The following is a 25,027-nucleotide window of genomic DNA, read 5'->3' as shown; positions in this document are numbered from 1 at the left end:
TGGAAGAAGGTGCTGTGGTCAGATGAAACCAAAATCCAACTTTCTGGCCACAATGCAAAACGAGATGTTTGTAATAACAATATAATTATAATATAATTCAGAAAGCATTTATAGAACATGTTTTGTAGTTTTACTGTTGGTCATGGCCCTTATCCAAAGTTCATTTACCCCTGAGTTGTACAGATGTGTGTTCCTAATAAGCAAGAAAGACATCAGCATTGAGCATCAACCTGTAAAGGATTCTAAGGTGATTTCCACATAGTTTCAACTTCCAGCATTCTCCAGACAGAACGTATGCTTGTTATTCTACTGTGGACCTGTATTCATAGGGGTAAAGGACCATAACTAGCTGAAATTCATGAATACTTTAGACACCCTTTAAAATGGTTATACTTGTTTATTTTATTAATGCATCAATGCGCACAGTGGAAACAATTTTGGCATTACCATATAAGCTATGGTCTTCCTTATCTCTGTTCTTGGAAGGTTCAGCCAAGCCAGGAAAATGAACATCAGTCCATGTTTGGCTGCTTTGCAGACAGCAGCCAGTCTGTCAAGTAGCAGCTTCCTGGTATTTCAGGCTCCCAAGATGCATTTTCTTTCAAATATTTTAGATATGCTCTTTTCCATGAATAATTTGTAGTTGTGTTCGCTGTTCCGCAGAAAAATCTTGGCATTTCTGTCGATCTCCATTATCTGTATTATAACAAGGCTGTTTAAAATTACAGCTCTCACATATTTAAATACTTTAAAATCTGCTTGACAGAAAATAATTTGTGTACAGTGTGCCCTCTTACTAACCTATTTTAGTTTAGTTTTATCTTTTTTACAGATAAAATGTAAACTAAATTCGATGTTCTGATGTTATTCCCTTGTTAAAAAGACAAGGGAATAGTTGCTTTAATTCTTTCATGCATGCTTGAGAAATCTGTTAAACTCCATAACAACCATTCAACTGTTCAAAACACCTGGTTGGACCTAGTGCTGCCTTAGCGATGAAGCTCCACCTCGGATCTGCCAAGCTTCCACCTCAAAGAACACCCTCTCTGATAGCTGAAACTATGTGGAAATCACCTTAGAATCCTTTACAGGTTGATGCCCCACTCATTTCCTTCAGACTAGCCAGCAGCAATTAGCAAACACCTGGTAAAACTGCGCATCTGCTGAGCTTATTATACAAGCAACTTCTCAGTAGGCCTGTTACAATAACAAAATTTGTCCCAGAAGTTATTTCAATAAATGATGTTTTAAGACATTTTTCAAGTAATACAATAGTAATGATATAATACAAGAACTCATTCTCAAAAATCAACAAACTTTAAATTCTAATGAATATTTAGAGGGATTTTGATTCTGGTTAATGAACATTTAACACTGTTTTATTTATTTTGGATATTTCTTTCCATTTCAGACAACAAAATAAAATGAATTATGAAGTATCTGTAAACAGAAGTGTTCTTTTTAAAAAAATTTGTACAGAGCCCTTCAGGGGACATGGGAAATGGTTTTTCTTTGGCGTTCTCTCGCAAAACCTTTGCGTTCCCTCACAATAATCTACTGATCAGTTCATGCGGCATAATTGATACTGTAAGCCTTTCTTACGGTGGCTGCCATACTTTCTGCTTTAATACAAGGTTATGTAAGGTTTTTCCATGTATGTTCATATCTCCTGGTGAAATATCTGACGTTTTATATCTTTAGTGTTGAAAGCCACAACAAACTTATGATATTTACAGAAACGTTCCGTAAGTAGGAAAGAAATAAAAATACATCCAATCTGAGTTACCGCGGGGTAATAAGTCATCTGACAGTTCTGATTGTGTCTCCTATTAGTCTGAATGGTTTAAAGGGCAGCTTTCAGTGCCGTTCCATCTTAGCCTTAGCAGGCTTAAACATGCAGTAAATAAAAAGACTTTCTGTCCGTGTATCAATCAACTCCAAACCTCCTCTTTGTTCTGTCACAATTATTGATTTATTCCATTTTGATTATCATGCTCCAATCTTTGCGAGGACTGACCACCCGGCTCACCCGCTTCCTCACACACACAAATCCAGCACACCATTCTTTCCCATTCATACCTGTGACATCACGCCCACATCGACACGCCCACCACCAGGTGTCAAAGCTGCTGCTCCTGTCATATCAATAATTACTTATTTCATTCATATAGCTCTTACAGAGCCTCAGTGAAAACGTGTTTATTATTATGAACTATGTGGTGCAAAAAACTGATTGAAAATCAATTAATTTACTGCATGTTTATGTCTAAGGCTCAGATGGAACGGCACAGAAAGCAGCCATTTAAACCATTCAGACCAATAAGAGACATAATCAAAGCTGTCGGATGACTTATTGCCCCACGATAATAACTCAGAAATAGTCTGGATGTATTTTTATTTCTTTCCTAATTACGGAAAGTTTCTGTAAATATAAGTTTGTTGTGGCTTTCCACACTAAAGAAAAAGATATAAAATGTCAGATATTTCACCAGGAGCTATTAACATACATGGAAAAACCTTACATAACCTTGTATTAAAGCAGAAAGTACGGCAGCCACCGTAAGAAAGGCTTACAGTATCAATTATGCCACATGAACTGATCAGTAGATTATTGTGAGGGAACGCAAAAGAAAAAACATTCCCCATGTCCCCTGGAGGGCTCCGTATATTTGAGATCCAGTTTTTGGTAGAGAGAGAGAAGAGAAAAACACCAAAACATGCAAATGAAAAGTATTGAGCTGGTTTTAATTTGTCATGTGATTAATTGATATATTGCTTATTGTGACAGGCTTACTTCTCAGTGCAATGCTGGTAAAAACTCTTTCACAGGGTTAGAGGAGCTAACACTCTGTGTCTTCCTGAAGGCAGAATGTGAAAAAGGGCAGGAGTTTTTAAAGAGACAGAGGCCCAATTTAGGTGTTAAAATTCTTTTAAGTCGTATTTGATACAGCGTTTTTATAACAACTGAAGATGATAGTGACTTCATTATGCTGTAAAATGGGACCCTGTATTTGGAAACCACAGAATACTGCTCCTTTTAATGTAAGAAGCATTTAAACAACTAGGTTCTTTTCTCATATATGGGAAACACTTACAGTATGTTACTGTAAAAAAAAAAAAAAAAAAAAAAAGGTAACATCCATCAATTATTTTTTCCCTTTGATTTCTTACATCTTATTTTTTTAGGATCTATTAGTTCTATGTTCATAGTAGTCAATACCAAAGCTACAAAGTCCCCATTTAGAAATCTATACAAGACTTCCTCAGTGCTTTCGTTGGAAAAACGGAGAGTTCCTATTCTGTCTTGAATTTGTCTGAGCTAGTGTTCATGGCGCCCTCAGCAGTGGATAATTAAGGTTGTGTCACATCACTGAGATTTAACGCCTCCACTTGAGTGTGACTGACTCTTAGATACAGACTTGATGAGCTACAGGAGAGGGAAAAATGTCTTCGGTTGTTCAGGGTTACACTTCATCGAATGCAAATTACTCTATACCCTTGTTTTAGGATCTGTCCTTCAAGGTAATTGAACAAGATCAATAGCCAATACTTATCACTTGTTTGATAGTCTCTCAGAAAGTGGTGTATGAGGCAGGTTCACAAAGGACCAAAGATATGTGTGATGGGTTGATACAGCATTATTCAGGGCAAAGTGAGTGCGAGTGAAATGTGGAGCATGTCAAGAGGTGGATTTGTTTTTCTGTGCTTGCATGTGTAATCCAGGGTTTATAATCCCAGTCTCGTGCCACTGTCACTGCATCACATCAAGTAAACCTCCTCCACCCGCCTATCCACTGTGGATTATGGCTGCTTTGAGTGGAGCTAAGGAAAATATGGTCATATCTGAAACCCTTCTCTGTCAAGAAAAGGTGAATGGTGGTTTTACTACATGAGAGTTAGGACTTTATCAGCAAGCAAGTGATGAGTAGGGCTGAAATGATTCCTCGAGTGATTCGAGTACCTCGATTATTAAAATTCTTCGAGGAAAATTTATCTGCCTTGACGCTTTCTTAAATTACATTTTATTATTTAGTGCACCGTGTTCTGGCCAGGTTATTACTTGCGTATTTGTGAGCCTGACTCTTTATTATTGAATTGAATATAATTTCAGATTTTTGTATGACTTTTCTTCAGGTTAATTTAGAAAGTGAGCTGTTATTGTTACGAGTTCATTTTCTAAACTACAGAAAAGTTATTGTTGGGGAAGCTCAACTGTGAAAAGTAGGACTGATGTTGATGTGTGATAGTAATACTGCTGTTATGTTAGATTTACCAGTGTTTTACTTTATCTTTCTTTTATCCGATTACTCAATTAATTGTAAGAATAATCGATAGATTACTTGATTACTGAAATATTTGTTTACAACAGCCCTAATTTAAACCCTGCAATATCACTACTACTCAATTCCAGTAGAATATAGCTGGATGGTTGGAGAAGACATGTTGTTGTTTCTGGAAAAGGACAGTGCAGTGGTGGTAAATGTTGACGAATGGTTATGTATTGCATGTCCTTAGTAAGACGCAAGCTGCCCGCTGTGACATGGACAGGCCAGATGAAGTGGTTCTGCTTTTCATAAGGAAAACTTAAGATGGAGCAAACGGGTGACAGCGAGAGGTGCGAGTCAGGTGGGTGGTGTTAAATAAAGGTCGCTGGCAGGGAATGTTTTCTTCACCACAGGTGGATGGGGTGTGAATGGCGTTTCTGATGTCACCCACCTTCACTATTCACCTTTTAAATCTCATATTTCAGTCTGAATTTGGTGCATTTATGTAAATGTAAAAATTAGTGACAAAGCTTATATGTAGATCCCCTTTTCAATTAGAGGGCAGACTCCAGTTTTATCTCGGCTTAATCTCTTAAACCCTCGCTGACTGTAGTACTTTTCCTCAGCTCTTACTACATTGTGTGTGTGTGTGTGTGTGTGTTTCTAAACGCCCGTGTATTTTCCAGTGAATTTGTGTTCCTTAAGTTGAACTGGAATGTTGTCACACCGGGTTGTTGGTAATTTTGCAAGTGCTGGCTTGCAGAGACCAAAAGACAACAGAGGAAGAAGTTATTGCTGCCTCTAGGGAGGTTCAGTCTGCTTTTAACCTGGAGTTGCTGAAGTGGGTTTACAGTATGTTCCAGTGTGTCTGAGTTCCCAAAGGAAGCTTTCATGGTGACAACATTCAGCCAGCACATACACAGCATCATTGTAGGTCTGAAAATGCCTAAAACCCTTAACCACCAGGAGTTGGAACTGTTAAAACCTGGCTTACCCTGTGCCACTGCTCACATCTGTGCTACTCCCAAATAGGGTCTAACTAAAAGTGAGCAGCTCTCATGGTGCTGCAACTCTTTCATTAGAGTGCAGTGGCGTCCCAGTCAGCTGCAGAGCACATCTTGTTTGGGTGAATATGATGTTGCTGCCTGGTTTCATGCTTCCTTCCTCAGCGTATGGGGTTGATTTGTGTTGCAGCATTGTGTAAATCAGTGATGCATGATGTTTGAATATGTGAAGCAGGTGCAGATCTCTTTATGCTCTGGGGGGGGGGAAGCAAATCTGTTGGGCTGGATGGATGCTCTTTGTGAATAAATGAGCAGTTTGGGTGTCCAGACCTATCCAGAATCAGATGTAACCCAGTTATCTGCCAAGCTTCTGCTAAACAGGCCAGTATTATCACCACACCACAGTCTTCAGTTATTAGTTCCCTACTAATGTGTTCCTCTTATTTCTTTTCCCTCTGTCCTGTCGGTGAGAAAGAGAAAAGATTTTCCCTCTTATCTTTTATCTCCGAGAAGTTCTCATTCTGATCTTTAGCAGATTAGAGGGAGGAGATTGGATTTAAGGGCTGGCCCTCTTCTGTAGGCACTAGCCTGCGAGGAAAGACTGGGATTTTATGGCTTCCTTCACTTTTATTTGCTGCCGTCACATCGTAAGTTGCCAAAAGCTGTCAGTGGATTCACTTTCTAGTGCGGATATGCTGCACTTTCAAATATGGGGCTGTAGATGATGTAGTACGAAGTTTTGTGTTTAAAAGATGGAAAAATAGAAATGATCCTTGAAGGGTTCACAGTACATTCAGGAAAAAAAGTGCATCCATTTTGGTTTTTGAGGTTTGTATCAGGACATAAAGTCATCTAGTTGTTATCGAAGACTAAAAGGAGATAAATAGCTCACAGAATAGACTTTAAAATACTACCGATGGTTTATAAATCAATCAATGCACCACAATACATTAAAGATTTGCTATTGTTATATTCAAGGGCGTAACTTTATGTTGCAAGTTGGTGGGGACGAGGAGGAGCCGGGGGGCGCTGATGCACCCACAGTTACTGGACGACTTTTTCTTTTTAAGTTCTAAGAGTAATCCCAAAACTGACATGTGAATGCCAGACAGTCTTATTCAATAAATTAGGATATATGTCCTAATCAGGCTTGTCAGATTAATAGTACCTTTTGAAAATAACCTTTTAGTAGCTATTAAACATACTACGAAATGTGTTAAAACATCTAATTAATCTGAATAAAGTCTTTCACTTGGTGATGGAACTGCTGACAAAGGAACTTTTCAGTCATATTCTAATTTATGGAATCAGCCTGTATTTGCTCAATGCCTGCCTACAGATGTAAACTGTCATAATTCAGTAATGTTTTTTTGTGAAGAATTATCACGTTTGCCTTTTATTGCCTGATTTTTCAAGTGTTAAAAACATCAACAGCACAAGATTCTATAACAATCAAAATGTTATTAAACATTTCAAAAGCAGAATTGATAACTTCTGTGTAACCAAATGAATCCTTGTCAGTGAAAACTTGGTATTTTTCAGTTATGTGATTCTGACTCCACAGCTGTCCTTCAGTTGGTTGGCAAAACCTTTTGTCCTGCTGACTTACATGCAGTAGATGAGACATGATGTGTCTTTAATATTTAGCAAATATTAAAGATGCAAAACCTTTTTTGGGTCTGGTTGGAACAGTTGGTGAGTAGATTGACCATTGATGTTACTGGATTCTATAAAATGTGTCTTAAAGCTGAGATGCTGATGTTTGGATTTGTAAAATATATATTCTCTCTGCATATAAATCTATAAATAGTTTGGTTTCTGTCAGTTCTGTAAAGACACAAGACAGAACTAAACAACTTTCTCTTTTGATATTGGCCAATAATTTAATTTTGTTTAATTGTCGCTGTAGGAGTCATGGTTTAGAATGTAACAAACTTTGGCTCCTATATGCTTTATGAAATATTTCATCCTATTTGATGATTGATCTGAATATCACCACGTTCTACAAACAAATGATGCAATTAGTCCATGAGAAAAATGTAGAAAAACGGGTGACTGTATTTTTTTTTTCCCTCAGTCTGTTAGCTTAACGTCACAGGTAGACTTGTTGCCATGGCAACAGCCCTGGGAGCTCAGAGCAAAGATTAGTTCAAGTGCATCAGGATTTAACACTAAAAAAAACCAAAAACATTTCCCACACATAAAAGTACATAAAAACACCAAACAGAACATTCTGTCCATTGCAGACTTGTTTTTGAATCATCATTTTGCGATCATTATGAAGTGATCGCCTGAACACTAGCGGTGGTTGATTAGCTAATTTAAACACCTGCACTTCTGATTATCTATCAGAACATGTATGTGGGTCGTCTTATTTTTGTGGTTAATTGAACCGAAATGCTCCAAATTTAAATATTGCTCAACAAAAAATTAGCCATGGTGTTAAGCAGAGAGTGTCACAGAGGCAAACAGTTCAAGAGGGAAAGAAGGAGTAAATTCTTCTACCCACCAGCGAACTGGACCCTGTAAGGTTCTGCCTAGAGGGATCTTCTTCCAGTAGGACATATCAGAAACCTTTAAAATAGGTGTCCTGAGAGTTGGTGTCTACATTGAGCAGTAAAATGACTGAACTTATTCAGCTGGACAGACTGCAGCAAATGCCTTAATAACTGCAGATTATTTTCTCCTTTCTTGCATCAGTGTTGTTGAAGATGTATGGGAGACACATGGGAGGCCATTCCACTCCCTCTCCATTCATATCCTATGGAACTTGCGTGATGAGGCAACAATTGCTTGCCTTCCTCTAGCCTAGCGAGCAGAGAAATTTGTACATGTGAAATTTCAAGCATTTAGGCATGTATACCTTGACTTGTGACACTCACATGAACACTGGAAAATGTTTAGATTATGTCACTGCTATTGTGTCCGTATGTTAGATTTCATCCAGAGTGGCAATGACTTTGTCCTGTTGCTGTCTTTTACTGCTCCCAGTGTGTCGAGCCATTACAACTGCTGCTTCATAGTGCATTCCACTGTTGTTTAGAATGCACACTTTCTTGTTGACCACTCTGGTGCATACTGTGGAACAAGGATTGAAGATGCCCTTGATGCCTGAGAAACCTTCTACTGGTTGACAAAACACATGGAGAATACGTTGAGGAGTATTGGGAAAAACATTGAGTGGATCAAAAAGTTTTCATTCCAACTAAAGCTGGACAATAAGACTTTAGATGCTGATGCATAAGGTAAAACTCATTGGAAGTGGCTGGGAGGTCACAAATCTGATCCATGCAGTCCCCTCTCTGTCCTCCTAGATCTCTCTTCACATGTGTTCCTACAGCGTTGGAGCATATTTCATGAACTGTTGTACTACAGGGTGGGCCACGAAAAAGTAGTCTACTTTTTTTAAACTACTTTTTAAAACTTTTTTTAAACTTTTTTGTACACTTTTCAAAGTGTATGCTAATAACCCAAAAACTTTACAGCAGTTGAAAGACGACATTCGGAATGTAATTCAGAGCACTGGTGCCCCAGAGTTGCGTCGCATATATGACGATATTTTAAGGCGCGTCCAATACTGCATTGACGCACAAGGGGATCATTTCCAGCATTTTCTGGAAAGCATGAGTAAAGATTTTGGCATTTCAAGTTCTTTCTTTACGGAAGGCCGCCAGTAATACTATAGTAATGTGGGCCACTTTTTCATGGGACACCCTGTATTTAGTGCTTCTCTTTGTTTTTAAAGCTGCAGGCTGACTCCTATTTGCATGAGCGTGGCATTGGCTTAACTAATTTGAATAACCAGTTGAGGGGGAGTGAGAGGGCTAAAATTAGATTTTCCAGAAACCAAAGCCATGTGGTCAGCAGGACATGTCCGAAGTGTGACGAAACAAAGAAAAAAAAAAAAAAAAAAAGTCAGCAGGACATGTCCGAAGTGTGACGAAACAAAGAAAAAAAAAAGAACATCATCCAGAATGACATTGAGTGTTTTTAAAACTGTTGGTTTTTGTTTCTTAATAATGAACATCAGCAAAATTCTTGGACATTCTGTGAGGTCCTGTGTTCTGATGATTTCAGCCCATTCCAAGTGAATTTGTATCTGAAGAACTGCGGAGAGCACAGATGAGCAGATGAGATATAGACATTGATTAGTAAATGTCTTCGTCAATCAGTAGATTGTAGTTGTGATTCTGGCATTTGCATGCATTATCAGTCTGACGGCCTACTGCAAGTCAGTAACTTGAAGCAATCTGCTGGGTTTCATTGGACAGAAAATATCTGAAGCAGTTTCAGTAATAAACTAAACTTGAGTGTAGGGGTTCACCAATTACAGTTTTCTGACCAATCACTGATTAGCGCTCTTTAAGAACATGGCCTGCGAGTTCAATTTTTACCTTTTTTTTTTTTGTCTGAAATGCTGCAAAATATAGCAAGAAAGTTGCTGAATTGGTAACAGTGGGGTCACTACTGTTAACTGCTAACATGCAGACATGACCTGGTGCGCCAGTCTCAGTCAAACCTTGTCACAACAGAGTAAAAGAGGACAGTAATAGATTTTTAGATCTTTGCTGAGGTAGATAAAATTGAGGGATAAGATTGGCTTCACATCACAAATCTCCCAAAATTAAAGAAATCGACTGGGCCTATACATTGGCGCACCCGTACTAGACTGCATTGTTTACCAGGAATCAGATAATAATGTGTGGTGTTTACTTTTAATCTAATCTTTTTGACTGAATTTATGGATTGAATAGATTACATATTTCTCTGTGTAAAGTGCCTTGAGGCAGCCTTTGTGGTGAATTGTTCTATAAATACATCCTATTGAATAGAGTTTAAATGATCACGTTTTAGAGAATGTGAACAAAAATCTTTTTATCAATAGTTTTACTTAACTTCTGTAACAAAGGGTTTGATTTTTGGACTAATAATAAAGGACAAAATTCAGCAGCAATGTGGCCTCTCTTCCTCTGCAACTCAATGCTTTCACAGTGGTGCTGAAGTAGAGCCAAAATTAAGACTATTACACACCTGTGATAATTGTAGTGGTAGGATAAATCCATTCTGAAGCTGGATATTGATTTGATTAATGATAACCCAGTGGCTGGCGCAGGCAAATGAGAAGCAGATTTCTGTTAGGCCTGTCGCAATAAACAATAAATCAATTAATCGTGCGATAAATGAAAGTTAACGACCTCCTTTTATTTTATCGGCTTATTGTTTCTTCCTGCCTTTTTTTCTTTCCATTGATGACACTGGATGAAAAAAGTGTCATCAATGGAGAGCAACTCTGCTGCTCTCCACTGATCCTCCCTTCCTCATTTCTTTAGCGTAATGCCCAGCTCTCACTACATGATCTTAGAACTGTCGGCTGATTGTCGGCCCATTTAAAAAACCTGAGACCACACACTATCTGACAGAAATTCCATGTTTAACGGATTCGATCGGGTTTGATCGTGCCGTCCAACAATGGACTCAAAATAATGACTATAAGTCCAGTTAACTCATTTTAAAACCAGGCATTAATCAATGTTTTACTACAATCTACCTGCAATGCATGTGGCTAGTGCCAGCATGAAGTCCTGACTGAAAATCATTATAATCTATTTATGTCACGTTGACGATGAACAGCTGAAAAGTTACTGGGTTTATCAACTGCAGTAGCAACTTTGCTCCAACTCCTCTCCTGGTCATTTCTGTGGATATTCTTTTCACGGAATATTGAATAAACGTGAATGTTGTTTCCACATATCATTTCCGATGTCCGCTGGACTCTGGGTTGCACTTTGTCAGCTGTTTGAGATTCCCCTCCGTGCCTTCCCCTCAGAAAGCACGGAGGGGAATCCCTCCGTGCTTTCAGTGGTTAGGGGTAGGGTCAGCATTGCCTATGTTTTTTGAATTGGAAAACAAATGTCCTCAGTGACTCCTCATAAACATCTGAGTCAGCAGTTATGTCCTCCACAGTGGGGTGGAAGATGATCCTGTGGTTTACTGTTATCTGGACAATTGTCTATCATAATTATAATTAACTGTAATAATACAATAGGGTTTGTTATTTTTGCTATCTTCTTCCACTGTTGGTGTCATGAGAGCATTAATACATTTTGATCTGTTCAAAAACCAGCTTAAATCGGGTATTCTGTGTCATTTAACTGTACAGCTGCACTACTTGATGTAACTGGTTATCGTACTTTAACACTCTTAAAACTCTAATGTATATTAGAGACTGTCATGTAAACATCTGGAGTCAATACTAAACCTAACAGAAATCATTGGTAACACTTTATTTGAGGGGGTGGGCATAAGACTGACATGACACTGTCATAAACATGACATGACACCTGATGACACCAAATTTCAGGGGGACTTGGGTAACACTTTTTTTTCCTTCCCCACAGATCACCAGAAGCTGGAGCGCGAAGCCAGGATCTGTCGCCTGCTCAAACATGCCAACATTGGTAACTGATTTATTTTCCAGCTTAATGCATTTCTCTGTCTTCCCTTACTCTGTGTTGTACTCTTGATGACCAACGTAGATGTTGATATGGACAGCCTTCTGGTTGGGAAGCAGCATTGTAGTCATTAGTTTCTGATCTGTGTAGCTAAATGTTTGATTTAATGCTTGTAGAATGAAAAGCTTCAGTTTATCTTTTTTATCTCAGCTTTCTGCTGAAGCTTCTGAAAGTTTGTTTTTCACTTCATCTTCAATGGCACATTGTCGCTGTACTCTGGCCACTTATGTCATATATGTTTGACAGCCTGAAGCTATCCATCAACTGCTGCCATTCTAAGACTATCCATCCTGGATGGTGTTGCAGGGATGCCTTAGATTACAGTCGCCACATCACTGTCCAGCTCAGAGTGCATGTCACTCTTTTCTTTGTCATGTGACAGTGGGCTTCGAAACAGAGCATCGGAGGCGACAGGGATTTTCCTGGTACATATGAGATCCAAACCTGAAACAGTATAAGTCTCATACGAAGACGCTGACACCACCAGGGAACGTTATTGTGCTGTGATTATTTACTAATGGTATCAGTAGTTTGTGATCAGCTTCCAGCCTGAACTGATCTAGGTCACAAAGATATCTGTCAAGCTTCTCACAAGCCCAGGGTTTACCAAAGTGTATTATAAGCCTGGCGGCCCGCCATGCTTTACTAGGCCCCCCGCCAGGCTAAGCTTTGCTTATTTTATTTTTAGAAAAAATAATAATTGAAAAAAAAAATACTCAATTTCTTTTTTCTCCTAAATCTTAAAGCCGGATTGTGTCTCTGTTGTTCATAGTTTCACCCACAGAGCAGATTTATTTCTAAAAGATACGTTTATACTTTATGCATTTAAAGCCGGAGAGCGGACCAATCACACAGCCGGTGCCTCTGCTCGTTGCCTCGCGCTCAAGGCCTCATATAGCCTTGGATCCTGCATGATGATTTAAGTCATCATGCAGGGGCCCCTCTTCCTGCTTAAAACATCAGAGCCTCTAACAGCTTCTGTGTTAGATTTAGTGAAATCTGGGAGACGGGGAGTAGTTTAACTGGCCAAGAAGCAATAAGTTATAATTTACTAATTTGTATTTGTGAACAAACAGAGCACAAACTCAGAGATTAGACTCACAGCATCAGATTGTTGCTATGGTAACAAAACAATCTAACTATGAATATTGTTCTTTGAACTTTTACAAAGTAAACTTGCCAGCTCCTTAAAATCTTACATTTAAATGTTAAACAATTTAAAATCTTTTAATTTATGTATGCTGAAACCATCAGATGAAATTTAGCAGCATTGATCATCTCGATAAACAAATCTGCGTTAAAATATTAGCATTTATGGGGCCCCAAAGGCCTGGGGGGCCTGATGGAGCCGCTGACTTAATTTGGATTAAACAGAAGTGCAAATAATTGATATTCATTTTAATTGTATTTTTTTATTTTATTTTTTTAAGACTAGTTGTGGGTTTAAATAGCGTTTCACTGGCAATGTTTTCCTGTAACATATAATTAGTAACATTTTTACATTTCCTGTCAACTTAACATCTTTTAATACAAAAACATGGTGGACCACCTTGGCGCCCCGACCACCGGGCTGAGCAAGTTTTCTGGGGGAAACCCTGCAGCCCCACACACTAGCTAGACATTCTTTCTCTATTTGTGCATAGCGTGTTTCAGCATCTGAGAAGAGTCTGGAGCAGTAGGAAATCAGCCTCCACTCTTCTCTGTGAAGCTGGAGCAGCATTGCTCCCAGCCCATAACTGCTTGCGTGTGCTGAAACTGGTTTGGTGATGTTGTAGAAGGCAAGGTCTGGTGCTATAGTCAGCATGATCATGATCAGATGATTCAGAGCTCTAACAGGGTTAAGTATGTGAAAAGTTTCTTCGTTTATCACATTGACGTCTGTACTGGTGTCGATTTTAAACTCAATTGGACTTTCATCCACTTTCAGCTGAACAGTTCATGTTTTGCTTTTCTCATGATTATCTCACACTGAACCTAGAAGAAATATGAGGTTGCTTTGTCCTTAGTCTCTGTAATGCCATTTACTGCTTTTCTGGTCCTATACACCCTGGCCCAGAGTCCTATTTTACAACAGTTGTGACACACAGTTTCCTTTGCAGGGTACATATTGTTTCTAGAATGCTGTACTTTTCCACATTTCCCACATTTATCTTCATTTGTCCCTTTTTATTTCCTTGCTGCTTACTGTGTTTTGGTTTCCAATACATGTATCTCTTCTTATGGTGGACTTCCTCCACTGATCTCACCGATTTGCCCTGTTGGCTCACCTGAGCTGCCACCTCTTCAGATTGTCTGGTGGTCTGTATCGTTTGTGCCAACATTAGACTCACCATCAACTGCAGCTGGCAGGAGAGTTCTTTATCCTGTATCCTGACAACAATGCGGTCCTGGATGTTCTCCCTCGATGCGCCGAACTCACAGGTTTCTGATAGGTCATACAGCGCTCGGATGAAACACTGAGTCTTTTCTCCGTGCCACTGAACATGCTGGTGAAAGCAGGATCTCTCTCTTATATTTCTCTGGGATAAGACATATTCATCAAACTTCTCCATAACGATAGAAAGATAATCACGGTCCTCCTTTGAGCGAACGTGAATGATTTATAAATCTTCTCTACTTCGCTGTCTACAGCATAAATCAGGCAGCTCAAAAGTTAAACTGTCTGCACAGCAATAGAGACCTGCTTCTCAGGCTACATCTCCACCTTGTAGTGACTCTCCCTCCTGCCCAGATGAACTCACTGGCTACACTCCTTCCTCGGCCTTTAAGACCAAGCTGCTATCTGCACTCCGGATTGAAATCAAAACTGAACTCAGAGAAACTCTGACCAAAAACTTGTCGAGGACTAAGGCTGAGCTCCTGGCAATGAAGTCAGAATTAACTATCAGTATTACAATCATTCAGCTGGTTGCGTGCACTTGAAGGATACTATGGGCGAGTTGGAGACATCACTCTACATGCACCGATGACATCACTCCGTTACAGGGTAAGGTTGAGCAACCATCAGTGGATCTGAAAAGATTAGACACTAAATGTGATGACCTGGAGGCCAGATCTCACCACAATAATATACAGTTGATAGGCATTCCAGAGAATTTTTCCACTTCTTCTACAGCCATCTCCACTTTGCTTAAGGAGGGTTTTCAGTTGGAGGAGGAGCCCTTGGTGGACCATCGTACTCTCCAGCCGTAACCTGGAGAGTGACCTTGCCCTATAGTGGTCCACCTGCACTATCACTTGGACTGTTTGGACATATTGTGCCGAGCTACGACCCAGCAGCGGATCAAGATTGGAGACATACACTTCTCTGTTTTTCCTGACCACACGCCAAAGACGGCCCAGGCCCAGGGTTCCTTTAATGATGCCTGCTGTTAGCTCTGCGAGATCCCGGGTATCTGTTTTGGACTGCTCTATCTGGTGCACCTTCAGGTCACACACAATGCCATGGAGAAGGAGTTTAAATCACTAGAAGAGGCCAGCGTGTTCATAAGGTTGCTCAATAAGAGGACTTTGTAAAGGTACATAACTCTACGCACTATGTTTCATATTTACCGACTCCTATTACTCTCTTTGCTTCACTGAGGTTGTTTTCTCTTTGTAATTAACATTTTGTAGTTTGTTAAATTTTGTACTTAAGTTGTGCCATGGTGGCGAATGTTGCTAAGTTTTTGGGAGCTCAAATTGCAGGTTTACTGCTACTGTCGAACTTAAAACCATAAGCAAAGGTTCAAGGGATCTGACTCCTTTTGGAGTCTGCACTGGGTTCTCCATCGTTTGTGAATGGGGTTGTTGTAAGTGTTATGGGAAGGAGGGTGGTAGGGAGTTGTTCACTTCAAAAAAGTTATTTCCTTCTCACTTCTTTCTTTCTTTTTTTCTTTGTTCTCTTTCTCATTCCCTTTTTTAGTGGTGGGGGGCGGTGGTCCATATTCAGCTTTCTTTTCCTTTCTCTGTAAAAAGCTTGAATGCCTACTAATGATAATAATATGAATATCCCACAAACTTGGACTTGTGTGAGATTTTTGAGCTGGAATATTAGAGGCATGGGCAGCCGACTTAAGAGATCAAGGACTTTTGCCCATTTGAAATGTCTTAAAGCTGACCTAGTGTTTTTGCAGGAAACTCGCATGCACACCAGATATCAGGTCAGACTAAAATGTGCTTGGGTTTCTGAAGTATTCCACTCAAATTTCAAAAATCTTTAAAGCTCTTAAGCCAGGGGGTTGCTATTTTAGTTGGTTTTCAGCTTCTAAAGTTATATCAACGAAAAATGTCAGATGTTTGTCACTGTTGCATTATTTCATGTCCCAATTCTGTTCGTGAATATATATGCCCCCAATTTTGATGATCCAAATTTTATGCATATGCTATTTGAATGCCTTCCCTCTTTAGATGATAATGTCCTTATAGTAGGCAAGGATATGAATTGCGTCATCGATCCCAATCTAGATCACTCTGACCCTCGTAATTTGGTCCCTTCGTGAAAGTCTAGATCACTCTCAGATTTCATGTCAAAATAATGGTTGCATTGATCCCTGGAAATTTTACAACCCCCTCAGCAAGGAATTTTCTTTCTTTTCCCACTTGCATCGGTCTTTATCTCGGATTGATTACTTCTTTGTCGACACTAAGCTAATTCCAGACGTTCCAGCTGTTAATTATCACTCTATTGTCATTTCTCACGATGCCCCTCTTTCATTAGAGATCAAGTTTTCTTTTCAACATCCATATGTAACACCTTGGAGATTCCATCCTTTACTTTTTTCAGATGAAAGGTTTAATACATTTATTATAGCTAAAATTGATGATTTTATTGCAATGAATCAGAATGAGAGGGATCCAATCTCACATTCATTACATTGGGAATCACTTAAAGCATTCTTATGTGGACAAATTATTTCATACTGCACCCATGAGAATAAGTTCCATAAAGCAAAACTGCTAGAACTTGCCACTAATATCAATCTGGATCAACAAATTGCCATTTCCCCCTCACCACGTTTACTTAAACAACGCATTGATTTACAGACTGAATTTGATCTTATTGTAAGAGCGACTTCTCTTACGATCACATTCCACATATTATGGACATGGTGATAAGACGAACAGACTTCTCGCTCATCAGCTTCACTGCAGAGCAGCTTTGCATATGATCCCTCAAATAATAGATTTGTCAGGCACTTTACATCAGGATCATGGTCCATGTATTTTCACTCAGGCAGTTTGTTTTTTCGTTTGAAATGAAAAATAAAAATAGATTCATTTTTTCGTTTTTTGTTTATTAAACCAAAATCGGAAATCGGATTAACGGCTCAGTTCGGCTCCTTATCCGATTTCCCATTTAGTGCACAAAATGGAAATGGAAAAAACAGATAACCAGCGCTCAATTTCGATTTGCATTATTTCTTTTTTGACAAATGGTCTGGCCTGGAAGTTCTCTCTGCTCTGCACACTGTGCTTTTGTACACTCTTCCAAAGCGGCATGTATAATTTGATCATAATACCTTCTCACAGTAAGCCTTATACTCAGACTTTGTTTTGTATATGAAGCTAAAGGCTTCTAATGCAGCTTCCAATTCAGTAAATGGCTAAAGGGCAAGTCACCCAATTTTCTACCAACCTTTAATGGTTGGTAAACCATTAAACCAACAAATCCTAAGTGATGTTGTGTGGAACTTGCTAAATCTGGAGGATTAAAATTGTTAAACTTCTTTGCTCGTTGTTTTCCTCTAGTGTCCCGAATCCAGAGTTTCGCATGTACACAGTGGAAACCACACAGAGAACAACCAGTTGCCATTCAACTTCATACATATCTAGAGTTTTATTCAGACAATTAAATGCATAGAAAAAACAAATCAGCATCACAACCATAAAACACATTAATTACCTGAGAAAAGTAGAAAAATGAACAAAATGCAAAAATAGGAGAAAAGCAAAGGCAGGAGAAAAACAAAGGTGCCTTTGGGAACGGCTCGTGCGGCCGCAAAACGAAGCAATTCGGCTTGCTGCTGTGAAGTGGAGACTTTTATTAAGAGGTGTATTGCTAATTTTAATATATGCATTGAAGGTGTGTCCTCTCCTTCTAAATCTCTAAGCAGTTTCAAATGACTTGGATAGGATGGGAGACCTATTCAAAACCAAAGATAAAGAGAAAGAGAGAGCAAAGGTCACTCTCAGAACAGGATGTTCTCATGCCAGTTACATCTGGAGTCTCTCCCAGTTCCTCCCTTTCTATACATTTGAGCAAAGACCCTAGTTACCAGAAAGAGATTTATTTTTCACCTAGACCTTTGGTCGTTTTCCTGCCTGAGCGATTCCATAATATCCCAAATACTAGTTTTGTTTTCTCAAGATTTTAGTGTTTTTCTTACCTCATAGAAAACACCAAAGAATTTGACCTAAACAGAAGTTATCTCTCCCATCCTGTTTTTCCCCATTACTTTTGTTTTTGTGAACTGCCGAGCACAGCACATCTGTTTCCTCTGATAGCAGACATTCTGTAGTGAAGGTCCTTTTTCAAAACCGTTTGTGATTTTATGTAAGTTAAGAAAATTAGTCCTTATTTTAACTTGAATCATTATCCAAATCTACCTAAATTAAAATCTACTCAAAATATTTTCATGCTCTATCTAATATTTCACATGCACCAATGTTAACTGTTGCTAAAATTAATATAATCAAACTTACGTCCTGTTGAAGATTTTAGGTTATAATATTTCTTAAGAAAACTCTCTGGCTCAATCTTCTTCGATCCCAGGTTCTCCCGGCGGACTGCATGTAGCCACACAGAAAACAATAATAAGTGGAGACGTCACAGACTTACAGAGTTTAATCCAACAGAAGACAACTCATAAAATTACAACAGAAACTGCAGAACAACAGAGACATACATTCATTTACATTTACATCGGTTGGTGTTAGGAAGATGTTATGGGCCCCTCATCCTCTTCTGTGGTTTAACAACACACAATATTTTTTCAAATTTTTATAAGTGAAGTATGACTGTCCAATTAGAAATGAAAACCTTTGTCCCCTTCATGAGATTATTTACTTATAACTTATTAGACTCAACTGACTAAACATAATGAACAACTTTTGAGTTGATACTTTCCATTATTTCTTAGCTCTGAATTTATAAGCAAGGAACATTAAAAAAATTGTCATATTTATTTAGTATCAACTTGTATGTAGTCAGAGCTTCAAACTCATATCTTGCAAAATAAATACAATGTTTTCATAAAAATTTATTTATTACAATTACATACAAGTAGATATTCAGCCTGTGTTTGGGGAATCATGACAAAATATTCCTATAATTTATGTATATAAAAGATGAGGAGACAGTGAAGAAGACGATGTCAGGAGGAGGAAGAGGATCACTGGGAAGCTGCATCCAAACCTGGAGCTGTGGCCTCTCTCATAGTGGAACAGCTGCCTGTATGAAACAATAAAAAATAATTGTTAAAGTTCACACTGCATACAAGATGCCAGTAGGAGGGAAGAATATATTTCACACACACACACACACACACACACACACACACACACACACACNTTCATATTTGAGCATCCCTAACAGTTGCTTTTTTGTAGTTTAGAAAACTAACCTGTAACAATAATAGCTCACTTTCTAAGTTAACCAGAAGAAAAGTTATGTTAATATCTGAAATTATATTGAATTTAATAACAAAGAGGTAGTGTAGACATCACAGACTTACAGAGTTTAATCCAACAGAAGACAACTCATAAAATTACAACAGAAACTGCAGAACAACAGACATACATTCATTTACCTGAGACAAATGGAAAAGAAGAAAGAAAAGCAAAGACGTCTTTGGAGAATTGCGAGAGCAAATCTGATTTGTTACTCCTGTGTAGAAAGTTTTATAGTAAAGGCGTATTCTTGTCTTTAATTTATTCAAATAAGGCGTATCTTTGCTCATCCAACCAGATGCTATCTCTGACCCTTTTAAAACTCCCTGCAAGTCAAGATCTAAGACCATTTGTCTCCATTGTCTAAACAAAGTGAGAGCAGAGACTCTCCTGAACTCCTGCTGTTTTATGGCTTTTCACAAATGAGTGTGAAAAGCTGGAACTTCTCCTGATTGTTTCCCACACAGATAAAGGACAGCTCAAAAGATCTTTGCAAACCATCTGCTGTAACTACAGGTAACATAAAGTTTCAATAGGCCAGAATAAGTTACTAATTTTAAAACTATAATTAGGCTATTTCAATCAAGACATGTTAAGTTTAAAAACTAGCATATTTTAAATTTATTTTCCTAACAAACTATAACGCACTGAGTGAATGGGGAAGTTTGAGTGTTTCGGCGGAAAATTGAAGCACGTCAAAATGCATCAACACGACAAATCTAATATGGCATAAAACAATGCCATACTTGACGGAGTTTGGCTACATCGAGGCTCACTGCAGTAAAAAAAAACAAAACAAAAAAAAACATGGAGGATCAGACAGCAGGTAAAGCAGCGCACAGCTACAAACACTCACCCGGATTAGCATGATGGTCAGAAAGCTAAACAAATAACCTGGAAAATTATTCAAGTCTTCGAGCTGCGATGTCAGACGCTGGTTCCTGTTGAACGCAGCGGTTCAACAGGAACGCCACCTGGTAGTGACTCTCACACCGAACCTGCTTAAAGCTGCAACATCTAACTTAAAACATAAATTTTGCACACGTATTAAAACTTTCGCTGTCCTAACATGAGACAGATAATCTCTGAAAAAATAATCGATCTCCTCCCTGTCCTGCATAATTACTCCGCTCAGTCAGAAACAGCCAATCAGAACTAGCAGTAATCAGCTAGCCGCCATGCTAACAGGAAGTTTTCATTCAGTAAATCTGGATTGTTTATTGTAATGGAACCTGTTTTTGCCTTTGAATGTTTTATACTTTAATTCTTTGGCAATGTTGAGAGGTTTTATTTTGACTTTTTGCATTATTAGCCTCTTCAGAGCCTTCATATGTTTTCAGTCTGTTAAAGATAGTATTATCAGCAGTACAATTTGCACAATGCCTGTTTTGTTTTTTTCTTGGAAAAAGTTATTAAAAACAAATTTTTGTCTAAATTAAGGTGAATTCATGGTTCATTTCACCACATAATGTAACTTCCTGTGCTTATGATTAAAAAAAAATAATCCAGTATATCATGAACAAGAATGCAGAAAAGGTTATCCAAAATATAAAAATGAATCTATTTCTACCAGGTAGGAAATGTTTGAAATAATGTGCCAATTAGATTAATTAATTAACTAATTAATTAACTAACCCTCATCCTCTTCTGTGGTTCAACACCACACAATATTTTTTCAAATTTTTATAAGTGAAGTATGACTGTCCAATTAGAAATGAAAACCTTTGTCTCCTTCATGAGATTTACTTATAATTTATTAGACTCACTCAACTGACTAAACATAATGAACAACTTTTGAGTTGATTCTTTCCATTATTTCTTAGCTCTGGATTTATAAGCAAGGAACATTAAAAGAATTATGTCATATTTATTTTGTATCAACCTGTATGTAGTCAGAGCTTCAAACTCATATCTTGCAAAATAAATACAGACAAAATGTTTTCATAAAAATTTATTACAATTACATACAAGCAGATATTCAGCCTGTGTTTGGGGAATCATGACAAAATATTCCTATAATTTATGTATATAAAAGATGAGGAGACGGTGAAGAAGACAATGTCAGGAGGAGGAAGAGGATCACTGGGAAGCTGCATCCAAACCTGGAGCTGTGGCCTCTCTCCTGAACAGCTGCCTGTATGAAACAATAAAAAATAATAAAAAAAGTTCACACTGCACGCAAGATGCCAGTCGGAGGGAAGAATATATTTCTCTCACACGCACACACGCACGCACACACACAAATAATATGAATTTACAAACTACAAAAAAATCAGAGGAAGAGAATAACTGGTATTGGAAGAGAACACCGTGTCAAGATTTAGAAGATACCAACATCCTCAGAAGTGTCAAACTCTCCAGAGAGGAATATTATATTTTGACACACATATCAAACAGTATCTATGACTGTGGTAAATATACAGTTGTGAACAGAAATATACAAAAGTATGTACAAGTGTATATATACAGTATACAGTATTATAATAATATACAGTATTAGTGCGAATGTTCAGACTAAATACCTTCAAACTATGACTGTGGTGAATGTACAAGCAGTAATATACATATGTTGCAGTATTATTAAAAATACAATATTGGTGCAATATTCAGACTACAATATATATAAAACTATGGTGAATATATAAGCAGTAATCAGTAGTCTACATATCTTATATATGCACAGGTTATGAGTGGTTGCTAGTATGTGTATGTAGAATGCAAATATTTTGTCCTGTTCAGTTATGTAAAAAAAAACAAACAGAAACCTCATAGGAGCTGTGTCCTATGTGGCAAATTGTGGCATAAGTAATAAAAATATTTAAAATATATATATCCTAATGGTGGAGAATCAACTTGCTGTTCCAGGAAAACCATTTATCCACAATCGTTGTTGGCCATGTTAACTAGCTTGTGCATTCATGGCAGGCTTTGTTGTTGTGAGCCAGCTTTAGTGTAGCAGAGAGCAAGGGGAAAGGTATGAGCAGTGCATACACGTGGATGATTGGCAGTGCTAAATCCCTCCAACAGGCTCTGGTTTTCTGTAGATAACAGCAGGACCATAGGGAGAGGGCAGAGCTCTATTTTTTTTTTTTAATTCTCCACAGATTCTTCAGAGTTATTGTAGATGCTATGTTTATTTATTCAATAAGTTAACTGTAAAAAGTATTTTTTAATTGAAAATGTTGCTTATTTTGTTTTTNATGAGCAGTGCATACACATGGATGATTGGCAGTGCTAAATCCCTCCAGCAGGACCTTAAGGAGAGGGCAGAGCTCTATTTTAAAAAAAAAAATTCCCCACAGATTGTAGCTCATATTTTTCTATTTAAAAAAATCTTATTTTTCTATATTTTTAACATTAAAAAAACATATTTTTAAATAAAAGTTACACTGCAGTTTTTCAACTTTGCACCAACCTGATGGTTGGATAACCTAAATAACAAATTAAAAACAAGTATCCTTGTTGTTATTTAATTCAATTCAAAAATACTTTACTAACCCCAAAGGCAAATTGAATGTTGTAACTCATTAATTCTTCAGAGTTATTGTAGATGCTATGTTTATTTATTCAATAAGTTAACTGTAAAAAGTATTTTTTAATTGAAAATGTTGCTTATTTTGTTTTTTTGATTAAAGTGCAATTAATTTCAGTTAATTACCAACCCTGCAGTTAACTTGATTAAAAATTTTAATCAAGTCCCACCACTATTTATTACAGTTATGATGAGGCTGTCTATGACATGTATTTATGTTTTTTATTGAGAACATGTAGGAATGTTGATACTTTATGTCATTATAATAATTTACTGAACACATGCCCAATGTGGTGTCAGACTGAAGCAAATCATACAATGACGTCTGCTGTATTTAGTTGAGGTTTGCAGTGGTAGGATGACAAAGTATGAAAGATTATCTACTTTCAAAGTATGTCTACCAAAGTAGACATACTACCTACTTTGGTAGTATGTCATCCTACCAAATGACATGCTTAGTCATTTGGTAGGATGACAAAGTAAGTCATCTTTGTCATAGTTGACATACTATGACAAAGATGACATACTACTCTCATCAAAGTAGGATGACAAAGTATGAAGGATTGTGGAGGTTGAATACTTCAACAAGGCATTGTGAACCCTCCTTACCTGTTTTTGTGTAAATCTGTCAAAGTGAACCTGATCTGAGGGCAGACCGTAGAGAACCTCCGTAATCCTGAGCCGATGCTACAGGATCCCATTGGCTGGCATTGATGTGACAAACTTCACACCTCATTGCTTCATGTCAGCTTCCTGTCCAGCTAATTGGCTTTGCACCACTAGCACAGTTTCTTCCTTCGTCATCTCATTCAACTGAGTGGAAGAGACAGCCTGACATCCAGGCCCTCCCACCCCCAGAACAGTCAGTACATCACTCCCATTGTTCTATTTTTAGCAGAGCGACATCTGGCAGCTAACTCCAAGGCAGAGGCATGCTACTCTCTGCATGTTTTCTATCATTATCAAATCATACTTTCAACATGTGGAGGTTTTCTTGGCAGATGGCTCATGTTCAGGAGATCACCAATTAAAAAACGTAGTTTGCTTCTACTCAGTAATAGTTTATAGCTATTTGTGACTAAACTTTGAAATATACATTTTAAAATGCCGTTGATCAGAGAGATGGAATGATATGAAAAGTTTTATGTAAAGGACCTTGTGAAAATCTGTGAAAATCCAAATTATTTGTGGAAAATTAATCTATTCAGAGACTTTTTTCATAGAACATATCTAAAATATTCTAAAGAAAATGCAGCTTGCAATGATAAAATCCCTGGACACATTGCTACTGGTGTTTACAAAGCAGCCAATCCAGAAATGCCATTCATTTCCTTGCTGTTGATTGGCTGTTCCCAAATTGCGTACCCAGACAGCAAAGTGAAACGATGTTGAAACAACGTTGGGCAGAAACATTGAATCCATGTTGAAGCATGATATTGAAATGATATTGAAAGTGGTCGGTGACTTACATGTTGAATCAGTAACTGCCACTATATCAATGTTGATTCAACCATCATCTACCTTTGGATCTAAATGCACATTTGTGTTCATTTTACATTGAATCAAAGTTAAAGAATCAATACTGATTCATGTAAATATTTTGGTCTGATAGGTTTACACATCATAACATAACATTAAAAGTTTCCTCCCTGATAAACACATAATTTTGTTGGCAGACAATGGTTGTCATTCAAAGTTATCTTAAATTACCATATTTCCAAAAATGTGTGCATATAAAGTTAAAAATGACAACATTGTATTAGTCTTGCATTTTATTTAAGAAAACAGGCATAGATCTTTAAACATATCTGACTCCTTTTTGAACAACAGTCTCTTGTTCATGGTAGAACAGCATCCATGAGGTTAAGCCTGGTACTGTATGAACCAAGGAAACAGTATGTGTTGAGGTAACCCAAGTTTGACTCTGGTTGGCGTCACTCTGGTTCCTCCCACTGTGGTGCATAACAAAGCCACTTCTTGACAGTTTCTCTGTAGTCCTTGTCGTTCAGCTTTTACTCATACTACCGAGCCGCAGCTTAAAAACACAAAAATAACAGTGAGCCA

The 25,027-nt window shown here is 37.9% G+C and overlaps 1 protein-coding gene across 3 annotated transcripts in view; it reads left to right on the top strand.

Moving 5' to 3' along the window:
- Window positions 1–25,027, top strand: part of LOC103129281 (calcium/calmodulin-dependent protein kinase type II delta 1 chain-like) — a 69,787-nt gene that overhangs the window by 25,306 nt on the left and 19,454 nt on the right. For all 3 annotated transcript variants that reach the window (XM_016664949.1, XM_007540323.2, XM_007540325.2), the window contains one exon: window positions 11,668–11,727. In XM_016664949.1, the coding sequence (XP_016520435.1) occupies window positions 11,668–11,727 (60 nt within the window). The remainder of the gene's footprint in view (window positions 1–11,667; window positions 11,728–25,027) is intronic.

Source organism: Poecilia formosa, unplaced genomic scaffold (genome assembly GCF_000485575.1).
Source record: "Poecilia formosa unplaced genomic scaffold, Poecilia_formosa-5.1.2 Scaffold532, whole genome shotgun sequence".
In the NCBI taxonomy this organism is placed as follows: Eukaryota; Metazoa; Chordata; class Actinopteri; order Cyprinodontiformes; family Poeciliidae; genus Poecilia; species Poecilia formosa.
The sequence above is the reverse complement of the archived record's forward strand: the minus strand, read 5'-3'. Positions and strand labels throughout refer to the sequence as shown.